Genomic DNA, 23,020 nt, shown 5'->3' with positions numbered 1-23,020 from the left:
CAGTTGCACTTTAAGCAATTCCCTCATAAAACTCCAGTCTGACACTGACTGTCATGTAGGTTGGAAAAAATATAACAGAGGGCAAAAGGCTCACTGGCCCTTTAATGATAGCGTGCCAGCCCATAAGGAGGTGTGCAAGTCAAAAACATTTAAAAAAAGAAAGAAAAAGAACAAAACCAATGGAAACTGACTCTAATAACCAGTGCTAAATTACTCAGTAGATTACTTTCAGGAAACACAAATTTAGGGCTATTATGGCACTTTCCAAATCCACCCTCCACCAAATAAAAATGTGCACATACCTCAGATGCAAATAAGAGCTACTTTTACACTGCCTGCTTTGTGATGTGGTGGAAGAAGCTAAAAACAGTAGTTGTTACGGTCTTTTATCATAAGAGGGAATGGCAACTTTTCTCTATGGCATTTCCGAATGCAAAAACTACCTATTTCTGAGCATGTATGTTATGTGCTTACATGCAGGGAAGTTACTGCATGGATGGATGTTGCAGTGGGCCGTGGCTGCCTGAACTCAGTAAGTATGGAGCAGGGGTGAAGTGCAGAGGGTTAGTTAAGTTGTTGTTGGTTTTTTTGGGGGTGGGGGGGGGAGGGCACTGCACAGCCATATGGAGAGTGCATTGTTTTCACTCCTGACTTGTAGACTTTCATTTAGAGAGATGAAAGCAGACTGGATCCATATGGGATGTAGGTGAGGAATTTTTCCATTGATCTTACCACTCTCCTGGGGGAACAATGTACTGAAAACATGGCACTGGCACAACTTCTGTAAATATACTGGCAGCTGCCATTCACTGCCACCACGGCTACCTGGGTGAAGACTTGGCCATTAGTACACTGGTGCTCAGTACACTGAATGGTCCTTTTGTTCATGAGGAGCTTGCCAGGAGCCCCTTTTACAGTCACTATGAAGCACCACAACCAAGCAGCAATTACTAAGATCAAATATGGCTGCCCACCATATATACAGGTGAAACTCGAATAATTAGAATATCGTGCAAAGTTAATTTATTTCACTAATGCAACTTAAAAGGTGAAACTAATATATGAGATAGACTCTTTACATGCAAAGCAAGATAATTCAAGCCGTGATTTGTCACGGCTCATGAAAACCCCAAGAACCCCAAATCCACAACCTCAAAAAAGTAGATTATTACATGCAATCAATAAAACAAGGATTGTACATAGAACAATATCGGACCTCTGAAAAGTACAAGCATGCATATGTACTCAGTACTTGGTTTGGGCCCCTTTTGCAGCACTTACTGCAATTACTTTTGCATGATATTCTAATTATTCGAGTTTCACCTGTATTTAAAAAATGTGAATATCTTAAGACTAAAAGACTAGTTTTACGTTAAAAGTCCAGCACTGCTACACTAAATAGAAGCCACTGCTACACTTGCTAGAAGTAGCCCTGACTTAAGAGAACTATGGCCAAACCATTTTTGGCCATAGTTCTCTTTAGGGTCACAGGAGGACATTTACTAAGACCCAAAACTCTGCAAATAGCGGGCTACTGCCCTCCTTATGCTGACAGCACAGACCCGACCAGCAACCAGGACGGATCCCGACAATATTGTCAGGATTCACCCCACTACCTGATTGACAGCTGGTTCTGCCTCTCTAGAGGCCTGTCCACTCCCACATCTGTCCCTCCAGTCAGCACTGGAGGAACAGAAAGGGGGAATCCCTGCGGGGAGGGGTGACTGACAGTCTCCTCTCACTGCAGGGAAAAGATTGTGAACTGAGCGATAAGCTATTTGTGATCACTCAATTCTCAATCTATAGAGCCGACGAGTGACAGCTTCAGTGTCACATGTCAGTTCTAACTATTGGGATAAGTGTATTTCACTATGTCCATAATTCTCCTTGAATGGCCAATATGATGTTAACATGTAAATCTGGCTTTTTCATGAACATGCGAGACATGTAAGTGTTACACATGTATATGTTACAGCTTATGGAAGCCATCATGAGATATGCTGTATTATAAGCTGTATATAGACAATACATATAATGGGAGTATATAGGTTTATAAATTCCTTGTTATCCATTTCACATTCCTTTTTTTTTATATTTGCTGCATTAACCTGCAGATCAAACTGTCCAACAACAGTGACAGGTATTAGGAAAGTCGTAAAGCTGGCCATACACTTTTAGATTTATTTTGTTCAGCTTGCAAGGTGAAGGATTGAAAGCTAACAGATCCTCCATCTATGCTAAACAGTGTGGATGGACAAATCTTCACTAAAAAGCTGTTGTATTCTAATTGGCTGCAGTCGCTGTTCAGCCGACAATTCTCCACTTTGCTCCTTCATGTATACAAATAGTCAATTGATTAATCGACTTTTGTTGAGATGGATAATGCTGGCAGGGCCACACACAGCTTGAATTTCCGCCAAGTCAGCAATGCCTAAATTCAAGCAATGTATGGCCAGCTTAACTCTGTAATCATGGGGCTGGTATTGGAAATCAGGAAAAGTGAGCATCTTATTGCATCAAACTGACAGCAGACCTAAATAGAAATGTGCAATGCTACTGCAACCCACAGCTATAAATCATATAACCACCATTATTTTTGACACCATGGCACCCAAAACTGGACCCAATATGCTACTTGTGGCCTTGCACTTCTCCTAATTGCCCCAGCCACCTGAAAGAAGTTGAATGTAACTCAGTAAAATAGAGTGTCAGTACTGCTCCAGTATACTAGCATCCAATCAAAATATCAGTTCTGGATCTACTGACCCCCTTACAAAAATATTTAACAAAATATTGGCACACCTGAGTTCCTTCTCTCTGTGAAGTTTCACCATTTGTCAGAAGAGAGTCTGTGAGCTCTGGCTGGTGACAAGAGGCTTCTTGTAGTGCATGTTGATAGCTCAAAGTCATCTGATGAGGACCCTCAATATGAATGATGCTTTGGGGATCCTCCTCTGCCTCCATGTCACAGAATGTGGGGGGTGGTTGTGGTAGCTCCTCAAAGTTCAGGAGGTTCTCTTCAGGGACCTGGGGGCAGGCTTCAGTTTCTGAAGGCTTTTGTTCTGTTTGGGTGTCCTCTTGTGAAGTCATCAAGTTTCCATCTGCCCAGGGAGTTTCTTGGGGCTCGTTGTTTTGCCATAGATCAAGCAGGTCTGAAGCTTCTTGTGGTGGCTCCGGATGGGCATCTGACATCATATTGGCCTCCCCCATTTCCATAACTCCTTCATCTTCACACCCAGTCAACTGAGGAGCATCAGGGAAGCCAGCATCCTCATCACGTATCTCCATAAAAACATCTTCTGTGAGCCCCTGTGGTGTCCATGCACCATCTTGGACTGGCTGGTCTGAATTTAAGGCCTTGTTCCAATCTTCACCTAGACTGCTACGACGTTCTTTTTCCGGAGTACGAGGGGGACCTGCTTCTGAAGAGCTTCTTACTGCTGCATGAGTAAAAACATAGGAGATGTAAGCAACTCAAACAAAAAGCACTATTAATAATACAGATTAACATGTCACAATTAAGGAAATGACAAAAGGACTTACAATGGAAGGCAAAACCCATTCAGAAGGTTTAAAAACTCAGATCATTTTTATTGCCGTATGTCAATATTTTGGGGAACTACAATCTAATTTACGGTGAACATAAATGTGCATGAATCTATTCCCTACTTCATGGTTAGTCTACTGCTATGTGCCCACTGGAGAGATGTTGCTAGCATTCTGCAAAGGTGTCTACACAGTAAGTGAGGAAAATCTTCCCCAACAGGTACACAGGCAATAATAAATCCTGGCTCTAAAAACGTTCTACTCTATAAAGAACATGTTGGCTTCAGTACTCCACTTAAAAAGGTCAATCCATCTAAAACTACAGTACCGAATGCATACGGTGTCCAGAAATGGACCAAATTTACATATCTATAAGTCCTTATTAGCCCATAAAACTGCATAATGAAAACTAAGATGCACACAGCTATAAATGTACACACGAACCTGTCCGAGGAGCCAGCAATGAGATATTGACTTCTGATGAGGCTCTCTCTTGTTGTTTGAAGAATTCCCGTGGGTTCTCTGTACGCTGTGCGATGATAGCAGCAGCCTCCTGTTGAACAGAAATCTTTACAGCATTGTTACATAATTAGAATATCGTGAATAGTGTCAGTGGTCAGTTTAAGTATGCATCTGAAAGTGTGATAAAATAAAATATAACATTTACAGCCATAACTCAAGAACATAACTAGGCACTCAAATTAAAAGCAATTACCCAAAAAAACATGGTTCCTCACCCTTCCATGCAGTCTAAATTATGTGGTTTATGCTTCCTAGTGGATTAAAGCATGTTTTTGTGCAGAAATGGCAGAGTGTCAGTTTATCTGAATAAGCAAAGGACATCTTGAGATACCACTCCTGCTACACAGAGTACTCCACAATTCACCTGGGTCAGTTTTGTGTAAAATTTTTATTTGCTTGTTTTTTATTTTGTTTCAGTCCACAAATAAAAAAAAAAACCTTAAAGCTGGGTATACACGGCTCGATTTCTGCCCAATTTAGTAGGAATCGGCCAAAATTTGATCCATGGGTGGCCCTATCTCCTCAACAAAAGTCTATCTAATGATCAACTTGTCCAAAGGACAAGCTGGAGAATTGTTAGATAAACGGTGCTTGCAGCGGTGGCAGCCGTTGTTAGAATACAATGTACAGGGCTTACAGGCTATAGCTAAGGAACCAATAAAACAATAACATAAAACCAAAAAAATATTTATAGTGTTGTCTGACTAGACTGCAGGAGCTAAAATGTGGTCAGCTGCATGAATGATGGCATTTTACACGTTATCACTGATCTTTACGTTGACAATCTTTAAAAGAGATCTACAGTTTGCCAGTTGATTAATCAGTGTAAAGGGAAAGGTGACTTTTCAATCTTTCAAAATTTGGACCAATCTTTATATGGGAGTTTTGCCCCCATATGGTGTTTTTTGGGACACAAAAGGCTTTTCTTCACAACCAGTGCCCACATTTAAAATACAGTAAACTCCCTATTATCCAGCATCCACGGGGATTGGTAAATTCTGGATGAATGTAGTTTCTGGCTGCTTGAGAGTTGCAATTAAAATAGGTCTAACTAATGTCATACCCCATACTATATTATACCATAACAACATAAACTCTGTATTGACTTCATAATATTGAAATGCAGTAATCAAAAGCAAATTAAGACAAATAGGCACACAACTGTTTCCATGAGAATGCATGACGCAGATCAGCAAAACAGCAAGTACACAGGGGATTTTGATTTTCTGGTTAGATGAGAGTTCTGGTTAGTTGAATACTGGATAACTGAGAGTTTACTGTATTATTTAAATTAGGAATCAAAACTATTCTACAACTCATTAGGGCTAAGCTTACTCAAATTATTTAACATAATAAAAGTAAGGTACTCTTAACTAAAAAGAAAATGGCATTACATTGTTGCAAGCTGTAATACTATTTTCTACTACAACATATGTAAGTTAAAGTTATCTAATCAATACTATGCATATCAATTTTCAACATTTTTTTGTTGCTATATACAACCCCAATGTGTTTTTGTGCACTTTCAATTTAAGTAAGTGGAGCCCTTGGTAGACTTGATGCAGTACCTCATAAATGTAAACCCTACATTTTATGTGTAGCGTCTAAAGTACTTGTTCCTAGTTTTTATGTGGAGATCCTTCCAGTAACAACACTATCTATTTGGCTTTCTGGAAGAGGCTGACAATGCAAACTCACTGCCTTCAAAAGAAGAATTACTGTTGTCATCCTGATGTGCACAGGACTACAGGATACTGTGCCGACACACAGCATGTGGTCTGCACACAGCACTCTGCCAGCTGATCAGATTCATCTGAGCCTAACCCCAGGGCCGGATTTACTCTCCCTGCCGCCCCAAGGCCGGGTTCCACAATACACCCCGCCCTACCAACCCCCTCCCCATCAATTGAGAATGGCAACCAGATGGCAGGGCGGTGGCGGGGCTTTTTGTGGAAACTGGCCTTGGGGCGGAGCTAGTTTCATCCTTACACCGGCGCCTGCAACTTCCCCACAAGGTCACCGCTGCCGCCCCGAGGCCGGGCCTCGGTGGCCTTGTGGGAAATCCGGGCCTGCCTAACCCACCACCCTGTGAAACTTGATGGAAGGCAGTTCTTCACACAGAAGCAAATAAGCATGGGAGTTAAAGTCTGTGACATCACTGTCTTCTTGAACTAAACACCCCCCGCCCCAACAGCCTTGGCCTGCAGACACACCAGCTGTGCTAAAGCAATCACATGTCCACAGGAAAACATCAGAAAATGCTATTTATTATTTTCATGTATCAAACTGTTTCCATGTGCATGATTTGTAAACCCTGGGTTAACATATACTTTAATGCCTTTGTTCAAAACTAGCATCTTTTGTCATTGACTGACTGACCCTGTCAGGTCTATTGAGCTGATACAAAAAGGCAAAAACTAATCACCGACATTACTAAAAGTAAACTTTAAACTGATTGGATGCTATGAATTACTGCATTTTAAATGACATCAGCACTCAAACTGTTATACTAGCAAGTAAAGATTTACCTCTACTTCACTTTCTGTCCTCTTCTGCTCGGCTGCCTCATCCTCGTCTCTCTGGTCCATCTGGCAGGGTATAAACAGACAGTTCTATTAACAATAATAAAGCACTGCTGGCCACATACAAGGAATGAAAATTGTGAGAAACTCAAAAGACTGACTCACAAATATGGAGTTGCTCTGTAGTCGGGTTTTTGTTTCCTCTGCCTCCTCATCCTGCAGTTTCTTTCTGTCAGAAAAAAAAAAAAAAGACAACACAATATATTACTGTGGCTTTACAAATATACTCTAAAACAAGTTCTCGGTGGCCAGTTTTTATCTGATAAATAGACAAAGCATATCAGTACTAAGAGCATATTACTGTTACCTAAACAAAACACATTAATGTTCCCAGGGAATTGTCTAAAAATATATTCTCTTAGTAGCCGATATTAATTTAATTACACTCCCTAGTAATTGTCTCTACAAGTATGGTAATCTGCATACCTGAAGGAGGAAGCCAGCCACCCACCCATTAGGGAGCCGAAACAAAAAGCATTTACATTTCCTACCCCCTCTCATACCATAGTCTGTTCAGAACACCAAGTATAATAAACAAAAAAGGTTCATTCATATTATCAAGTATGATGAAAAATATGATTAGCAATAACAGTACTTTAAAAATAGGGGGGATATTGTGTACAGCTATTTAAATTAACACTTCCTCCAAACTGAATACAGGACCTTGTGATGAAATTCAGAATCTATGTTCACTTTAACCTTTGGCTGGTGGGTCTTGGCAATGTTGGCGAGTAACAGCTTTGTGGATCTGTCTGGCTAAGGCTGCCCATACACCTTGCAATCATCGGACGACACTTTTCGTTCGATGGTCGAACCGTTGTACGATTTTCGCAAGGTTGGATCAGCAGTAATTAGAAGAAAGCACCTGGACGAATTGCGGTAATTGACCGCACATATTTTCATCTGCGCATGTGCAGTGTAAAATCGTACAAATTGTGACTTACGGAAACGCCACTAACCTTGCAAAAATCGTACGATCGACCGAAGTTAGTCAGAAGTCGATCGATTGTACAGTATTTGCGGTTGTACACTGCCCATCAACCTTGCGAATATCGGACGGAAACGCAACCACATACGAAAATCAGCCGATAATCGTAATCGTAAGGTGTATGGGCACCTTAAAGGAGAACTATGAGATGAGTGATTTCCACTCACCTCATAGTTCTAGCCGACCTGTGACAATGAGACTGTCACAGGTCGGCTCAGTAGATCGGGAGGTAAGCGAACACATACCGGGTTCGCTCGCCTCTCGATCCTGTCACGGCTCTCTGCTGTGACAGGGGGAGGGCTGGATTCGCCTCTCCCCGCTCCGATCTGCCAGCGCTGACTGGCGGAACGGACGGGGGAAGGGGCGGGGACAGCTGGCTCTGCCTCTAGATAGGCAGAGCCAGCTGTTACTCACGCAGCTGGGCGGATCCCGTCATCTACGTCGGGATCCGCTCCGGCGTCTCAGTATACCGCGAGCTATAGCTCGCGGTATACTGAGCTTAGGGTAACGGGAGGACGCTAGTTTGTGTCCTCCCGTTACCCAAAGGAGAACTATGGGGAAAAACATTGACCCCATAGTTCTCCTTTAAGAAAGATGCAACCTTGGGCCCAGATGTCAAGTTAGCCCAAGAAAGAAGCACTTGCGGGGCCTTGAGGAAGCCACTAATTAATAACTCAAAAGCTCACAAGGATGGACTGAATAAAATAATTTTGGATGCAAAATGGAAAGACTTATTTGTGGGCCAGCTCTGAAATTCCCTCTTTTGTTTGGGAATATGGTAGGGTACTTCCAAGAAAACACTGAAAAACTAAATTAGAACCTTTACGTGAACAAATGTTTAAAAAGGTGTGTAAAGCCACCAAATTTGTTGGCAGAACTATGTGTAATGATCTCTATTAAGTGTCTAATTAAATAATACAGTGAAACACAACTTGACCACAAAAATCTAGGTTACTGGGAGGAATCTGAGCACTTTGTATAAATTAACCATTTTGCATTACAAGTAACTTCTACCACTAGAGTCTCCTTAATATGGAAATTTGCAGCCTAGACATAACATATGGCATGACTCGAAAGAGGACACTAAAATAATAGTACACATACATAATTATTAGATATTGGCACCTCTGCTACTTGGAAGGTCACCTAACATAATGGCAAGACTTGAGTGCCTGCTACTCCCTGGTCAGAAGGCCAGTAAGTCACCATTCAATACGTAATCCATGTTGTAAGGCTTGGAGCAGCAGACTTGCATGTGCCAGAAGGCCACTGATCCACCTATTAAAAATATTTTAACCACCAGCTTCAGCTTTGTAATGAAGGCCATATTTCCCCCCTTTAAGATGTGGTGGCATGGACAGTTATAGAAGTTTACTGTGCAGCCTATTGCTCTGTCAACAGCCATTTTAGCTGTATGCAATTTTTTTTAAATATCCCCCTGAAGGTTTTAAAAAAATAAAAATTCTGCAATTAGGGATGCACAGATATTGGTTTTTCGGTATAGAGTACTGATATATTTGTTTTGGTACTCGCAGATACAGAGTACCGGTGCCGCGTGCCCAGATTATCAGTAAGTCGGGCGGCGGATCATGACCCGTCGCCCGGGATCCTGATTGCCTGTGCTATAGCAAAAGAACCCTCTGACCGGAATTTCTGGTATCGGAGGTACGTATCAGAGCATTTGGGTGAGTATGGGTACTCACCCAAATACTCGGTATCGGTGCATCCCTAGCTGCAATACTCAACTTTGAAACTGAGCGGCCCCTGGCAGCACCTGTTCTCTGCCACATGTCCTCAGTCTTCTGGGTTAATTGATTACCAGTGTCACTCAACCCTAGAACACTAAGGAGAGGCGGCAATGGCATGGTGACATCAGTGTTGCTCCATGCATTATCCAGAACTGCCCACTGGGAGAAGACCAAAGAGGAAGAAGACCTAGTACCTTAGGTTACTGCCCGGGAGTCATCCAAAAAAGTTCAGTAAAAAATTAAAAAAAGCAGAACGTACTGCTGTAGGGAAGGGGGGAGGGGCTAAAGGGGGAAGCGGAGATAGGCTTAGAAGAAACCCTTTAGAATTTCAAGCGGCAGCCAAATGCTGATTTCATTTAGACTTTCAAATGTCCATGTTTGCTCTAGATCTGTGACTTAAAGTACTGAACCCAGAGACAAAATTTTCTTCCTTGTTGAGTAGAAGGCACTTCAGCTCTGGTAAAAATCCCATCACTAGTGAGCATAGGGCACATGTCCAAACTCTCCCTACTTGGCAATAAACCAGTGCTCAGTGCCACAGCAACCAATAGCCAGACTGGAGTACTGTTACATGGGGACCAGGGGATATACCTAGCAGAGTAAAAAACAATTACAGGACACATTTAGATCTCTCTATGGGTCACAGCAGTAAAGGTAGGCATTGAAGGGTTCTCAAATGTCATTGTTTGATTAATACACACCAGATGTCGTGGTGTATAGCCCTGTACTGGTCTACCTACGTGCTCAGACTAGATAAGAAGATGAAAATTACCTGTGTTCCTCTATTTGCTGCTCTCTTTCCTGGTAACGCTTCTCTCGCTCTTCTTGCTCTTTTCGCTCCTGTTCCATACGCTCTTGCTCAAAGCGAAGCCTCTCCTCTACAACTTTCTGCCTCTCCTCCTGCTTCCTTTCTTCTTCCTCTCTCTGACAGGTAGGGACAGCAACAGTGGTTAGTGACCAGGAAAACCAGAGATGAAAGTACAAAGAAAATGGAGAGCATGCAGTGGAAAGCGCTAGAACATGCAACATACACCTATTGTCCACTTGAAAAAAGCACTGGTACTTTCAAATATTTACCCAATGTTATACTGACCTGACTCCAGAGCCAATCCTTTTACATTTAAATATAATTCCTCTAACTCCTAAGAAAAACGTAACTTTTCTTATAGTGCTCCCAAACTAGCCGGACCAGAAATACTGAAAGCAACCGATCTCGCCTCACTTAGTTGATTGGTTCAAAGAAATACATTTTTAAATGTCAAATTTTTAATTTTTTTAAAAGGTCAAAAAGGCCTGATTTTAAAAATAGCAACATTTATAGGAATATATAGACTTGAATTACTCATCTAGCAGCACTAGAGACTGATTAAATGATTTTATTAATATGTATTCTGGAAACCATAATGTCTGATTTTTTTTTTTGCTCCAATTCTATTCTTGTATTGCATGTCTACTTCCTGTTGTGTCTCTAGGACAAGTGACGGAGACTTTCCCGCCAATAGGATCCATTTTATGTTTTGGGTTTTTTTCAGTTTTTTTTTTTTTTTAGAGCAGTCCTTGAGCTACTAGAGATTTGAAGTATGTTCTAAAAGAGAGGAGATCAATTTAGTGGTGCTAGGGGCAGTAAAGACATCAAAAAGGGGATTATCAAAAAATGTAGATGGAAGTAAAAGGGAGGTGGGCTTGAGCAGTGTGTCGTAATTGCAAATAACAAAACATATGATTGGGGAAATTAAATTCCATTTGTAGGCTAGAGAAGGAACATATCGACCCATCTCTAAAATGGTGGCCCAGGCATGTTACACCTCTGGCAATCCATGCCCCCCGAACAGGTATAGTGTTAAATTCAGGGAGCAGAACATTATTCCAAATAGGTGTGCGATTGTTCAACTGGGGGAGCTTCATATGACTAAATGCCACATTTCACACTCTGAGGCCTGGTTCACACCTGTACGTTTTGTAGCGTGTTCAACGCTCTACAAAACGCTCAAACATGAAAATCCCATTGTTTTCTATGGGTATGGTTCACACCTTGCCGTATTTCAGCCCGTCTGAACGCGCTACAAAACGGCCTACGCCTGAAAAGGTACATCAGCTTCTTTGCAGCGTTTTTGTCGCGCGTTTCCATTGGGATACAGCCAAGTAGCCCTCGGAAACGCGCGTTAGTCGCCCGTTTTTTTACCGCGAATCGCGGTAAAAACGCGTGTCACGAACCGCGCATTTTCAATACGCCTAGGTGTGAACAGAGCCTGAGACTCTGCGATAAGAGGTGATCAGAACTAGGTTTTGGCAAGACCCCCCCCCCCCATTCCATGAAAAGTCAAGTATAGGGGCTCAAGTAGACTATTACCAGCAGGTATAGGTAGGAGACAGCAAATCCTAAGCGACTCCAACGTGGCCCAACGCTACAGGTGAGACAATTGCGAAGCAAGGTAGTATAAATGAAAATCAGGGAATGCCAGCCCTCCGCTATTCAAGGGACAGCACACCATCTCCCAATTAAGCTTGGGTCTCCCTTTACCCCAAAGGAAAGGTTTGAAAATTGGTTCTAGGATTTTAAAGATCTTTAGTAGTATATAAACAGGGGAATGCCATAGCACACAGAGGATCTTGGGAAGAAGCACCATTTTAACAAGATTCAATCTACCCATCACACCAAGGGGCAACGTGACCAGATTTTAGTTTTCATTTTCACTAATTGTATAAGAGGTTCAAAATTTAAATCAGAAACAGTACGGGATAAAAGCTTAAGGTGATCAACCTCTTTGCGGTATCTACATAGTCTTTTAGTGCTTCGCCACCTCTGCACGGTGTGTCATCTCCCCAGTATCTTGTTTAATGTTATTAATTAGTTTGGATAGGGTAAAACATACATGCCCCTTGAAGACATCCCAGGCCACCAAAGGGTTAGTTGCAAAATCGTTAGTTGTAAGGTAAAAAGCCCATTCCTTTGACAGAGAGGGCTCCTCAGGAAATAGAGTCAACCAGAACGGGTTCAACTTTTAATGCGGAGGAGAAGGAGGACGCTGAGACCAATCAAGAATTGCTCAACACGGAGAGTGTTCCTACAACAAATTTGGGAGATATCCCTCATCTTTGAGCAAAGGGAGAAGCAGTGAGTGGATGAGAATCATATCATAGTAGCAAAGATAGCCATTTTAATGTTTTTAGATGCATGTGTGAAAGATATCAGCTTAAATGTAAACAAGTTTATTAGCATGTGTTAAGGTTTCATAAACCTTTTTTTTGTATAGTTTGTAATTATTTATTTACATGAAGGCAGCCAACAAGAGACTCATCACAACAATGATTGGTATCCAGAGATCAGGTGACCTATTTTGCCTAGACTGGTGGCTAAAGATTAGCTTTTCTTTAACCACAAGAAAGGGCTTCTTTTTAATCAATATATAAATGTGCTCTACTGATTTATGTGAAACAAGAATAGGTCCACTTTACACTCTTATAGTCACCAGATAACAAGTTAAATACAATAGCATTTCAAAGGATAGTTGTAGTTCCTCTACAAAAATAATCCAAGGGTCAAAATGTTCATTCATATAAAGGCAAGGTAAACATGAGTAATAAAATTGTAGTTTACTTTTGCTTGCTCCCAGAACTGTTCCCTATTGAGCCGTTTCATTTCCACAGCAGCGTTTGTCTTCTGGTAATTAGTTCCCTGCGGAGGAGATAAAAAGTGACATTTCCAGTTGTGATACACCCACATGCAAGTCTGGATTGTGCATTCTGCCTTCTACTTACCACAGCATCAGACTCTTCCCGGAGCTGCAGCCGCTGCAGGACTGGGCTAGCAAGACGCCCAGCACCGTTGGTTAGACGCTGGCCTATAGTCATAGGATCTATATCCTCCACATTGCTTGCATTCACTATGACATCAACCCCCTACATAAGAAAAAGTGCACAACAGAAACAGATGTGTCAGTTAAAAATGTACTTAACAATCAAGGTGTTCTGCTACAAAAAATGTTTTTTTTTTATCCTTCTGCAGCCATACAAAGTCTGTAAATAAGATATAAACCATGCTCACAGCAAGCAAGCAGGGTGTAGTGCAGGCAAAAGCAAAGCACAATGGGGGGAATTTACTAGAACTGGAGCAGACAGAATTTGGAGTAGCTGTGCATAGTAACTGATCAACTTCTATCTTCAGCCTGTCCAGTTAAGCTTTGAAGATGAAAGATGTAAGCTGGTTGCCATACTATTCCATTCTCTTATTCTCTACAGGGCCAGGACTGAGTGGGAAGATTCAGCGCAATGCCACCTCCTACAATGTCACTACAGACAGACAGTGGGACTTCCACTCCAAGGAACTGTTTGGCGTGGCAAGGACTGCAGAACTGGTGTGCCAATGGTGGAACAATCAGGCACGGCCGTCTGTAGTTACAGTGGTGGAGCATGGATTAAAGACAGACAACGCTGCCACAGCAAAGTAGGCTTTTGGTTCAAAGTTGTCACCCTATAACAGGAAGTCAGAGACTTTGCAGAAACTACAGGTGATAAACAGAAAAGCAAAAGAAATCAATTAAACCCTTAGGCTCTGCAGGATTTGAAGTAATAAAATACTTTTTTTTCTATACCAAGTATAAATTTAAAAGCCAGAAAGAAAAACTAAAAACAAAGACCCTATGAAAATAAATACCCTAATAAGAAATGATTTGCAATTTTAACTTAAAATGGAAGAATCACAGATGGTTCTTGAACATGGCAAAGATTGAGAGTAAAAAAAAAAACGGTATATATATATATATATATATCTATATACAGTGAATGATACAAATGCCAAACATTTAATGCGGGTGAATCAATAGTTGTAGCTTAAACCACATTCACAAGAAGGTTCACTTGTGTGGATATCTGGTGAATGTCACATTCAATGTTTTATACATACACCCCTGACTTTTGACTCGCAGTCTTTACCATGTCCAAGAACTATCTGTGATTCTTTCACTGCTCAGAGTCCAGAGTTTGGCCGCTCCCTAGCTACATTGTGACCGGTAAATCTTGTAGATATTCCTCCCTCCCCTTTCCTTGAGTTAAAGATAATTTTCCTTCAGCACATATGGCGGCTACTCTGCCCTGGAGCATGCATTTAGGACCCTGTTCTCTTCTAAATAACCTTGAGCCTGTATCACAGATACTTCTGGCCTGTGATTTTAATGACCCTACTTAGCAAGTTTCACTAGCAGGTGTATATACAGGTCCAGAAATGGCCACAGAAGAGAATACGCTGCTGTAGGCTGAAGACAGAGTGTACCGCTTACAGTGAGGAAGTATATCAGTTGTGGCACATATTCTGTTTATAGTCAACCCTGATGCCATGCTGCCACTTCAAAAACTGATGTATTCAGCAAGCTTAATGCGATGAATCAGTGAGGCCATACACTAACTGGAAATTCATCGAGCTGACACAAAAAGACAATTCGGCAGGTGATTTAGGATACATTCTTTTAACAAGCGTATCTTTACCAAAGGATGGATTAACCATACAGTCCCTCTGGATGTAATGTACAATGAGCTGTTCTTCAGTTCACTGATAATCATTCTTACCTGGAAAAAATCTGCAACTTGTGCTACATGACTGGCACAAGCACATTTCCTGGCATCGGGAACGTCTTCGCCAACCTAAGAAATGAAAAAAATATATTAGTCTTCACACAATCAAATAAGAGTGAAAGCCAATCATTGCCTACCATGTGCAAGGAGGAATTCTGCTTCAAAAAGGTTACGCATACCATGAGCAAGGGCATTACCTTTTATGGCTGATATACCGATGTTTTTATTTTAGCAAGGCTGAAATTCAGTTGTGTGCACATCCGCTTATACAATTCTGCTGCTGCCCCTATGACCATGGATCTTTTGCAGTCACAGACAGCTAGAATCCCACCTAGCACAAATATGTCTAATCTATATGTAAATACATGAACATTTTTAGGACCTGCGTAACACAGAAATGCAATAAGAGCATCCTGCAGAGCTATCATAATGAAGGCGAAAATCCCTGTAGTTTTCCACAATTCAGTCCTCTTTAAAATGAACCTGTAAAACAAATCATGCACACTAAAGTATTTACATATTCTGAACAATCAGTAAAAGCACTTCACAATGAGCCCTCATTCACCTCTGTATCAATAAGCACTGTGGGGAAATTAATTTTTAAAATGTACATCACAGGCACGGATTTTCAATGAGAGCAGATCTTGGCAGCCCACTGTCCACTAATGTAAACACACAGCAGATGTTTCTAAGCTGTTAGAAACTTACTGAAATGAGATTTCAGAGTCTTTGAAGGGATCTTTGAAAATTAATAACCACATTAAAAAGCAGCTAGAGAAATCAGGGATGGCTTGTGTTAAATCGCTTTTTACTGATTGTTACGCACATGCAAATAGTTTATTAGCCACAGTCTAGGTTCAGGTACGCTTTAACAGATGGAAGCACAGCTGTCTTCTTCAGAGTGTCTGAAACAGCATTACCCCCAAACCACCTTCTCTTCCTCTAGAGTGGGGCGCCCACAATTTTTCATCTGGAGATCTACTTTTCAAATGACGAGCTCAATGAGATCTACCAACGAAAAAACACCTGCATTCAGTGGTGTGTGGTGGTGCATTGAAGTCAATGGCACCGCAGCCAGGCCCCTCGCCCGCAGTGCGATCGCATGCACCCGGTACCCAGGTACATTAGTGTCTGTGTTCCAGTCCAGTGTGATCCGCAAAAATGCAGCAAGCACTATTTTTACAGATCATCCGGGTGCGGACGATTGCACTGTGGGTGGGGGGCATGGCTGCGGTGCCATTGGCTTCAATACAAACCCACACCCCCTCCCGCCCCTGAACGCAGGGAGTCGGCCAGCTTACATTCCAGTGCGTCCTAGAGGCCCCTGGCGTCCTGTCCTCCCGTGGTGCTTGTGTGGCTGACGTTGCACATGGGGAGGTGTCCCGGCCCTTTCCATCTGCAGCGGCTGACACATTCAGCCAGCAGCCGCACGAGCACGACGGGTGCATAGCCATAGCCAGCTTTTGCGCCTGAGGCAAAAAAAAAATCTCCTCCCCCAACAGGCGTGTGATGTCACCCAGCGCACTGCCTCCAGGATTTATTTTACCATTTTTTTAAAACTCTTGGGGGGGCTTCTGGGAAATATTAGGGGTCTAAACGGCCCCCTGATATTTCCCTTTTAAAATAGAAAAAGAAAATTGAGGACAAATTCCTCAATCTCTTTTTCTTCAGCCTCTGTTCTAAATGAATGGAAAGCACAGAGGCTTCCCATTCATTCAGAAACGAATTACCATCACCAGTCTCTGAAATGGGAGGAGCCTCAGAACAGAGTGCATCTCCCCATTGAGAAATTCATGAATGAACAGGAAGTGATGTAAATCACATCCTGTTCATTCATAACTGGGGACACATAGTACTATAGTACTATGTGTCCCCAGTTATTTACAAACACTGGAGTGATCAGCTGATCGGCCACGCACACGAGGGCTCAGCTTCTCCTCTGGATCCCCCCCGGCTCTCCCAGGCAGAGGGGGATCCGACGAGAATTGAAAGAAGCACTTCAGCCGGAGGACAAAGCCGCTGTCACAGAAGTAAGGCCGAGCGGTGAGGGGAGAGAGAGAGGCGTTGGCTGTCAGATCCAGGCCGAGCGTCTCTCTCTCTCTCTCTCCTCACCGCTCGGCCTTAGTTCTGCGACAGCGGCCCCGTCCTCGATCCCCCACCTGCAACGGTTCCTTCACTTCTCCTCGGATCCCTAATGCATACAAATGGGGAGAGCAGCGGGGATCCAAAAGGAGAAGCCCCACGGGCGGGAGGACAGGACATCACGATCTAACAATTAGATCACAATCGACCTTATGGGCACCCCTCTTCTAGAGCATGTCCCAGCACTATTCTATTTTACCTTGTTCCATTATTGAGAAGCAGTTTTATTACTTCCTTTGACATAATCACTATGCTTGTAAAATTCTTGCAGGGGCAGCTGCTGGGTAGTTGGTTCCTACTGATGGAGGCATGCACCCTTCCAAAAGTAAATCTCCCAAAAGCCCTTTCACTACTACAGTGTGTATGTAGGCTCTGTGGAATCAAGGCAGCACTGTTTTGATGGGAAAGAAAACAATATACGCATGTGGAGTGGGACAGAGAGGGGTGTTTCTGTACCTGCTACATTTTAAAAGGTATAAAACATGTGGAAATGTGCATATATTGCAGAACTATACTGATTTGACTGAATGGGCATGTAATGTGTATAATAGTTTGCAAAGTCAGATTTCTAAAAGCTGTTGCCACTAGAGGGAAACATTGCTAACACAAACTCAAATGTGCAAGGCTGTAGCACCACACATTTTGTTAAATAAGTGTCAGATGTGATATTAAAAGACAGCCATTCAATATAAACATTATCACAAGAGGCAAAAATTAGAAGTAGACTTTATGGTCCAAGCATTTGTGAAGAGATATCTTATAATAATCAAAAAATGAATGTAGTTTGTATATGACAAAGAGTCAAACTGTCACTTTAAAGAAAGACACTGGAGTAACTGTCACAATCTGACACTGTACGAGCAAGAAACAACTGTACAGCCAGATCCAAACACAGACTATCAGGAGATCAGTCAGACAAGCTGAAAAAGGTTAAGCCTACTCCTCTCTTCCTTGCCAGTGCCTTGGTTACCCTCTCCTGACCTACACTATTAATGGATTATTCGAATGGCTGATCATTCATACTTGCCTTCATTTACTATATGAATCCCCCAAAATCCATGTCCCTGTTATTTCCAATCTTGACCAATTGTAGCCTTACCAATAGGGAGTATTCAGTAACAACTAGCGTCTGCGTGCACTAGTAAGTACTTGGGACCATTGACAACATTGCAGTGCATTAATGCATGTTATGCCACACATTATAACAGAAGTAAACTGGCAATGAATAAATGTGCAATTTGGGCCCCAGGAGCTTTGTGCCATAATGATGACATATTTTCAAGCAAAGCGATCCTCTTTAGTGCTGAGTTGTCAGTGCTCCTCTCTCCTCCCAGTCTTCTTCCACGTTCAGAGGCTTCGGCCACCTTGACTGGACAACATTAGGATGATGCAACTTCCGCTCTTACACATGGGAGTTACTTTTCCCCCGGCACAGAATTGCTCCAAGACTGTACATTGAGCTGCACATGCACGCAGACAGAAAAAAGGGTCGACAGGCAGGTAGAAGAATCTATGATTGAAGAGACCTACATATTCTCTTCTGTCATAAAAAAAAAGCCTACATGTCGGTTCTTTTTAGAAAACTAGCTTTAATTCCTCTTTTTGTTGCGTTGCTATAAGGTAGGTCATTCATTTGAATTAGCTGCCTAATGCACAAAAAAGAAGCATATACCATTTTTAGCAGAACACCACAATGCACATTAGTGCATCAAAACACCCATCTATCCACAAGGCAAATTAGGGTGCCATTCATAATGAATGGCACCACATTACACCAGCGCATAAGAGGCGGTAACATTGCCACGAGTTACCGCAATGCAATAGTTTGAAAGTCAGGGAATGCAGCATTATAAGCCATAACATGCACACTTTCTTTAGGCATCTGCTTGTCGCTCTTTTAGTAGTAAATGTAACAAATAATCTGCAACTTCAAAAACTATTTCTCTTTTTCGGTTTTAATGTGAAAAAAAGTAGTACTCCACAAAGTTTTGGGCCTGCAGCCAATAAAGAATTCCCCCCTCTGATTAGAAACTAGCCTTGCATAGATTGGATTTTGCTGCAAAAGTGGTCCCTTTCTCCACCAAAAAAAGCAGTCCCGGGGTTACATACAATATTAGGGACTGTAGGTTTGTACTTAAGTTGAATTTGTATGTAAGTCGGAACAGGTACTTTTTTTTTTAAGTGCTACTCCCGCCAAAAAAAACATTTTTTTGTTTTGGATAGGGAAGAGTCACGTTTGTTATGCTGTCTGTTCTTGTTATTCAGAAGATTATAATATAATACAAAAAATGTTTTATTTAAAATGACACACCCAAAAAAGTGTTTATATTTAATTTTATAAACTTTTTTTTTTTTATTTGTTTGCATTTTAAATTTTTATTTAACTTTTTTTTGTCTTTTTAATAAATTTTTTTTATTTTAATGATCTGAGCAGGTACATTTTAGGAGAACTGTGGCCCCCGGTTCGCAAGTACGGATTGTCCGTAAGTCGGACGCCCATAACTCGGGGACTGCCTGTACTTAAAAGGAAGCCTGCATTTACACTGGAAACGAGTGGAATTGATACAACAGAGAAAAAAATATGAGAAAGGACTGCATAGGGGCAGATTTATTCAAACAATGAATAAAATAACAAAGCAATAGGTAAAAAAGTAATATTGCATTACACAACACTAAATTCTTACCCAGTTTATGAGAACATATCGAGCAAGCATTGCATGTGGCTCCTTTACACTGCAGAATCCATACATCACTTTCTGGTTCTCAAAGTGGCTGGAAAGGGCAAGCAAACCTCCACCTGAAAATGTATATAGTTAAAAAAAAAAATATATACTACATTGACACCTGTTTCAAGAAAATTGAGTAGTGAAAACTGCCAGCAGCAGCAGAAGGCCTTGGAAATCCACGGCACTTGTCTCATTTCCCCACAATACAGTGTACCTTTCCAATTTCCAGAAACATGTTCACTGTGTGCCTTGCCTGATGGTTCCTTGGAAATCACTTGACATTAAAACAAGGTTTAAGGTGGATTCAACTGCATGCTCATACTGCATAAGCCCCAAAGAGGTGTTACCGTAAATTACCAACAAAGCAAATTAAGGATGGGACTACCTCCAAGGCAATGCTAAACCAATACACAGCGCTATCTCCCCTTATTGTGAAACAATTGAATATAACCGATAAACCTACAAATAACAATAAAAAACCCAAAAACACACCTATGTGTGTATTCCACCGTATATCAAGTGTTCACATAAAATACAATAAATATAGTGCAAAAAATATTAAACAGTGTGAAATAATATATGTGAAAAATTAATATTCGAGGATATTCAAATCACTCAGTATAAATCATCAATGTGAATAATGTGTACATAAATTAATATTGAGGATAATCAGAATCCATATATAATTAATAACTTTATTATTATTATTTCAAGGGTCCCTTGAAAAAGTCAATTAGGACGTTGCTGCTATCCTGCTAATTCCATTGTAGAGCTGTGTTAGGACCATTATCGCCTGCTGAACATTGTGAGATATACCCCTTTGTGGGTTACATGTTTTATCCACTTTTCATTGATGTAAGTTTTTATTTTTTGCGCAAAATAAATGTTTTAAAGATTTTATGCTATGTGCAGCATATTTGTTTCTTTATCGGTGAGCTAAAATCCCGGCTACGATCCATCTGTATGAGAAGTGAGGAGTCCGTTTATCGATTCATTTAAGGTGTCGAGTGGGGGAAAGAGTTTGATGTGGAGGAGACCGTCAATTGATTCACTAAAAGTGGCAACTAAAAAGAAAGAGTTTGCGGTGGGAGAGGATACACTGTTTCTTTCAATCAGTGTGAGGTATTGAATGCTCTTGTGGAGAAAAGAGAAAGAAGGTATGTTGGAAGCCATTACTTTGTTGGGGAAAGTAGCGTCCTGTGATCACTGCGATTTGACTATTTGATTCTGGTGAGTGGGTAACATTGTTTTTCCTTCGGAGTGGGATTACCGTATTTTTTGCTCCATAAGACACACTTTTTTCCCCCCAAAAGGCGGCCCGACGCCCGGGACATGCAGTTTCGGGCGCCTGGCGAGTAGTTTTTTGTACATTTAGCCCTGCTCCTGACAAGCAGAGAAGGGCTAAATCGAGCGGCAATCATGTCCGGGGCACCCCCCTCCCCGGTTTTCGGGGTCCACTGCTTCTCTGGGGGACCCATGACCACGGCATAGGTACTCACCATAGAGCCCCTAGAGCAGACGAAGAACGTCTGTTCTTCGTCTGCTCTGTGTGATCACTGAGACCGTGCGCTGTAATCACATCGCCACCTGTCTCAGCTGTCACAGAACCTCCCTGCGTCTTATGGTCTGGTGCGCCTTATGGAGCACAAAATACAGTATATGATTACACATATAAAAAAATGTCATCACTTTTTTAACTGATCACGAGTTATCTTTGTCCTGTGAGGATCGGATGACGTTTTGTACTTTATATATTTTATATGGACTCTAGTTATCGGTTATATTAAATTGTTTCACAGTAAGGGGAGATAGCGCGGTGTATTGGTTTAGCATTCTCTTGGCCACATTGCTTTTGGCTTTGTCGGTCTTTCGATGCAGCTGTCAGTTATTTATTAATTTATAATTAAAAGGGGGGACATCCACAAGCGCAAATATTAACATCTTTAAAGTACCTCCAAGGTAAGTCTGCTCTCAGTTTATTCATTGCCATATATATGTCCCAGGTTGGAAGCGTAGATACACTAGGGTTTCCCAAAGTGGATTATATTGACGCCCAAGGGTTGATGGGACTATGCAAGGAGTCGATAAAATGACTGGGGTTTATAAGGGGGTCAAGTAAATGTCTATGGATTATTTGTAGGGATGCACTGATATATCGGCCGCCAAAACATATCGGCCGAAAATGCCACTTTGGGCTAAATTTTTGTGCCGATACCTCGGCGCATCCCAGGTTTCTTTCCTCCCTGCTGGGCGCTGCTGTGTCCCAGCAGGGAGGAAAGAAAGTTACAGCCGGCCGGTGTGGGAGGAGAGCACTGTGAGCGGCCGGTGTCTCTCCTCCCACACCGCTCGGCTGCCTATCACAGTCCGGCAGAGCGGTGTGGGGGCGGAGACAGCGCTGTCACAGGAGGCTGAGCTCTCCTTCCGCACCGCTCGCTCAGCCTCCTGTGACAGTGTGTCAGAGAGGAGAGCGGTACAAACACTCAGGCCTTGTTCACACCAAGCGCGTTCCAGGAGCAGAGCAGTTACAGACCGGAGCAAAACTGCGTCCAATGTATTCCAATGGTATTTTTAGCTCCAGTTCACATCGCAGCGTTCAGTTCCAGAGCAGGTAAAAAAAACTGCAGCAGGCCCTTTTTTACCTGCTCTGGGACGCATGCAAACACATCAAAAACGCATGCAAACGCATGGAACGCACTAAAAGCCCATTTTAAACTAAAAAACTATTTATTTATTTTTTTACAAAAAACAGCCTGGAACGCATCAAAAATGCAGCAAAAAACGCAGCACAACCCACTGCACTACGTGGGCAGAGAATCATGCAGATCTGTTCTGCATTTGGTGTGAACAAGGCCTTAGCGATCAGTGATCACTGAGTGTTTGTACATAATAGGACATGGCATGTGTACTATAGCCTCAATTATGAATTAATGGAAGTGATCTATATCCCCTCCTGTTCATTCATAATTGTGGTTATAGTAAACACACTATGTTCTCAAGTTATCAATGAACAGGAACACTCAGAGGATTCCTGTTCAATGATAACTGGGGACACAGAAAAAGAGATAGAGGACTTTGTGTTCTCAATCTCTTTTTCTATTTTAAAAGGGAAATATCAGGGGTCTGTTTAGACCCCTAATATTTCCCCCGTAGCCTCTAAAAGTAAAAAATTAAAATATTTAATAAAAAAAATTAAAAATA

At 41.8% G+C, this 23,020-nt stretch overlaps 1 protein-coding gene across 3 annotated transcripts in view; it reads right to left on the bottom strand.

Annotated features, from left to right (window-relative positions):
• DBN1 (drebrin 1) overlaps positions 1-23,020 on the bottom strand; it is a 92,494-nt gene that overhangs the window by 5,717 nt on the left and 63,757 nt on the right. Inside the window, exons 3-11 of one of the 3 annotated variants that reach the window (XM_018552409.1) lie at positions 19,781-19,893; positions 14,949-15,023; positions 13,146-13,286; positions 12,985-13,062; positions 10,159-10,310; positions 6,756-6,819; positions 6,597-6,680; positions 3,991-4,114; positions 2,803-3,440 (exon numbers count right to left, since the gene is read on the bottom strand). In XM_018552409.1, the coding sequence (XP_018407911.1) occupies positions 2,803-3,440; positions 3,991-4,114; positions 6,597-6,680; positions 6,756-6,819; positions 10,159-10,310; positions 12,985-13,062; positions 13,146-13,286; positions 14,949-15,023; positions 19,781-19,893 (1,469 nt within the window). The remainder of the gene's footprint in view (positions 1-2,802; positions 3,441-3,990; positions 4,115-6,596; positions 6,681-6,755; positions 6,820-10,158; positions 10,311-12,984; positions 13,063-13,145; positions 13,287-14,948; positions 15,024-19,780; positions 19,894-23,020) is intronic. The other 2 variants (XM_018552407.1, XM_018552408.1) reach the window with 2 other exon arrangements.

Source organism: Nanorana parkeri, unplaced genomic scaffold, assembly GCF_000935625.1.
Source record: "Nanorana parkeri isolate BGI_ZX_2015 unplaced genomic scaffold, ASM93562v1 scaffold87, whole genome shotgun sequence".
In the NCBI taxonomy this organism is placed as follows: domain Eukaryota; kingdom Metazoa; phylum Chordata; class Amphibia; order Anura; family Dicroglossidae; genus Nanorana; species Nanorana parkeri.
The sequence above is the reverse complement of the archived record's forward strand: the minus strand, read 5'-3'. Positions and strand labels throughout refer to the sequence as shown.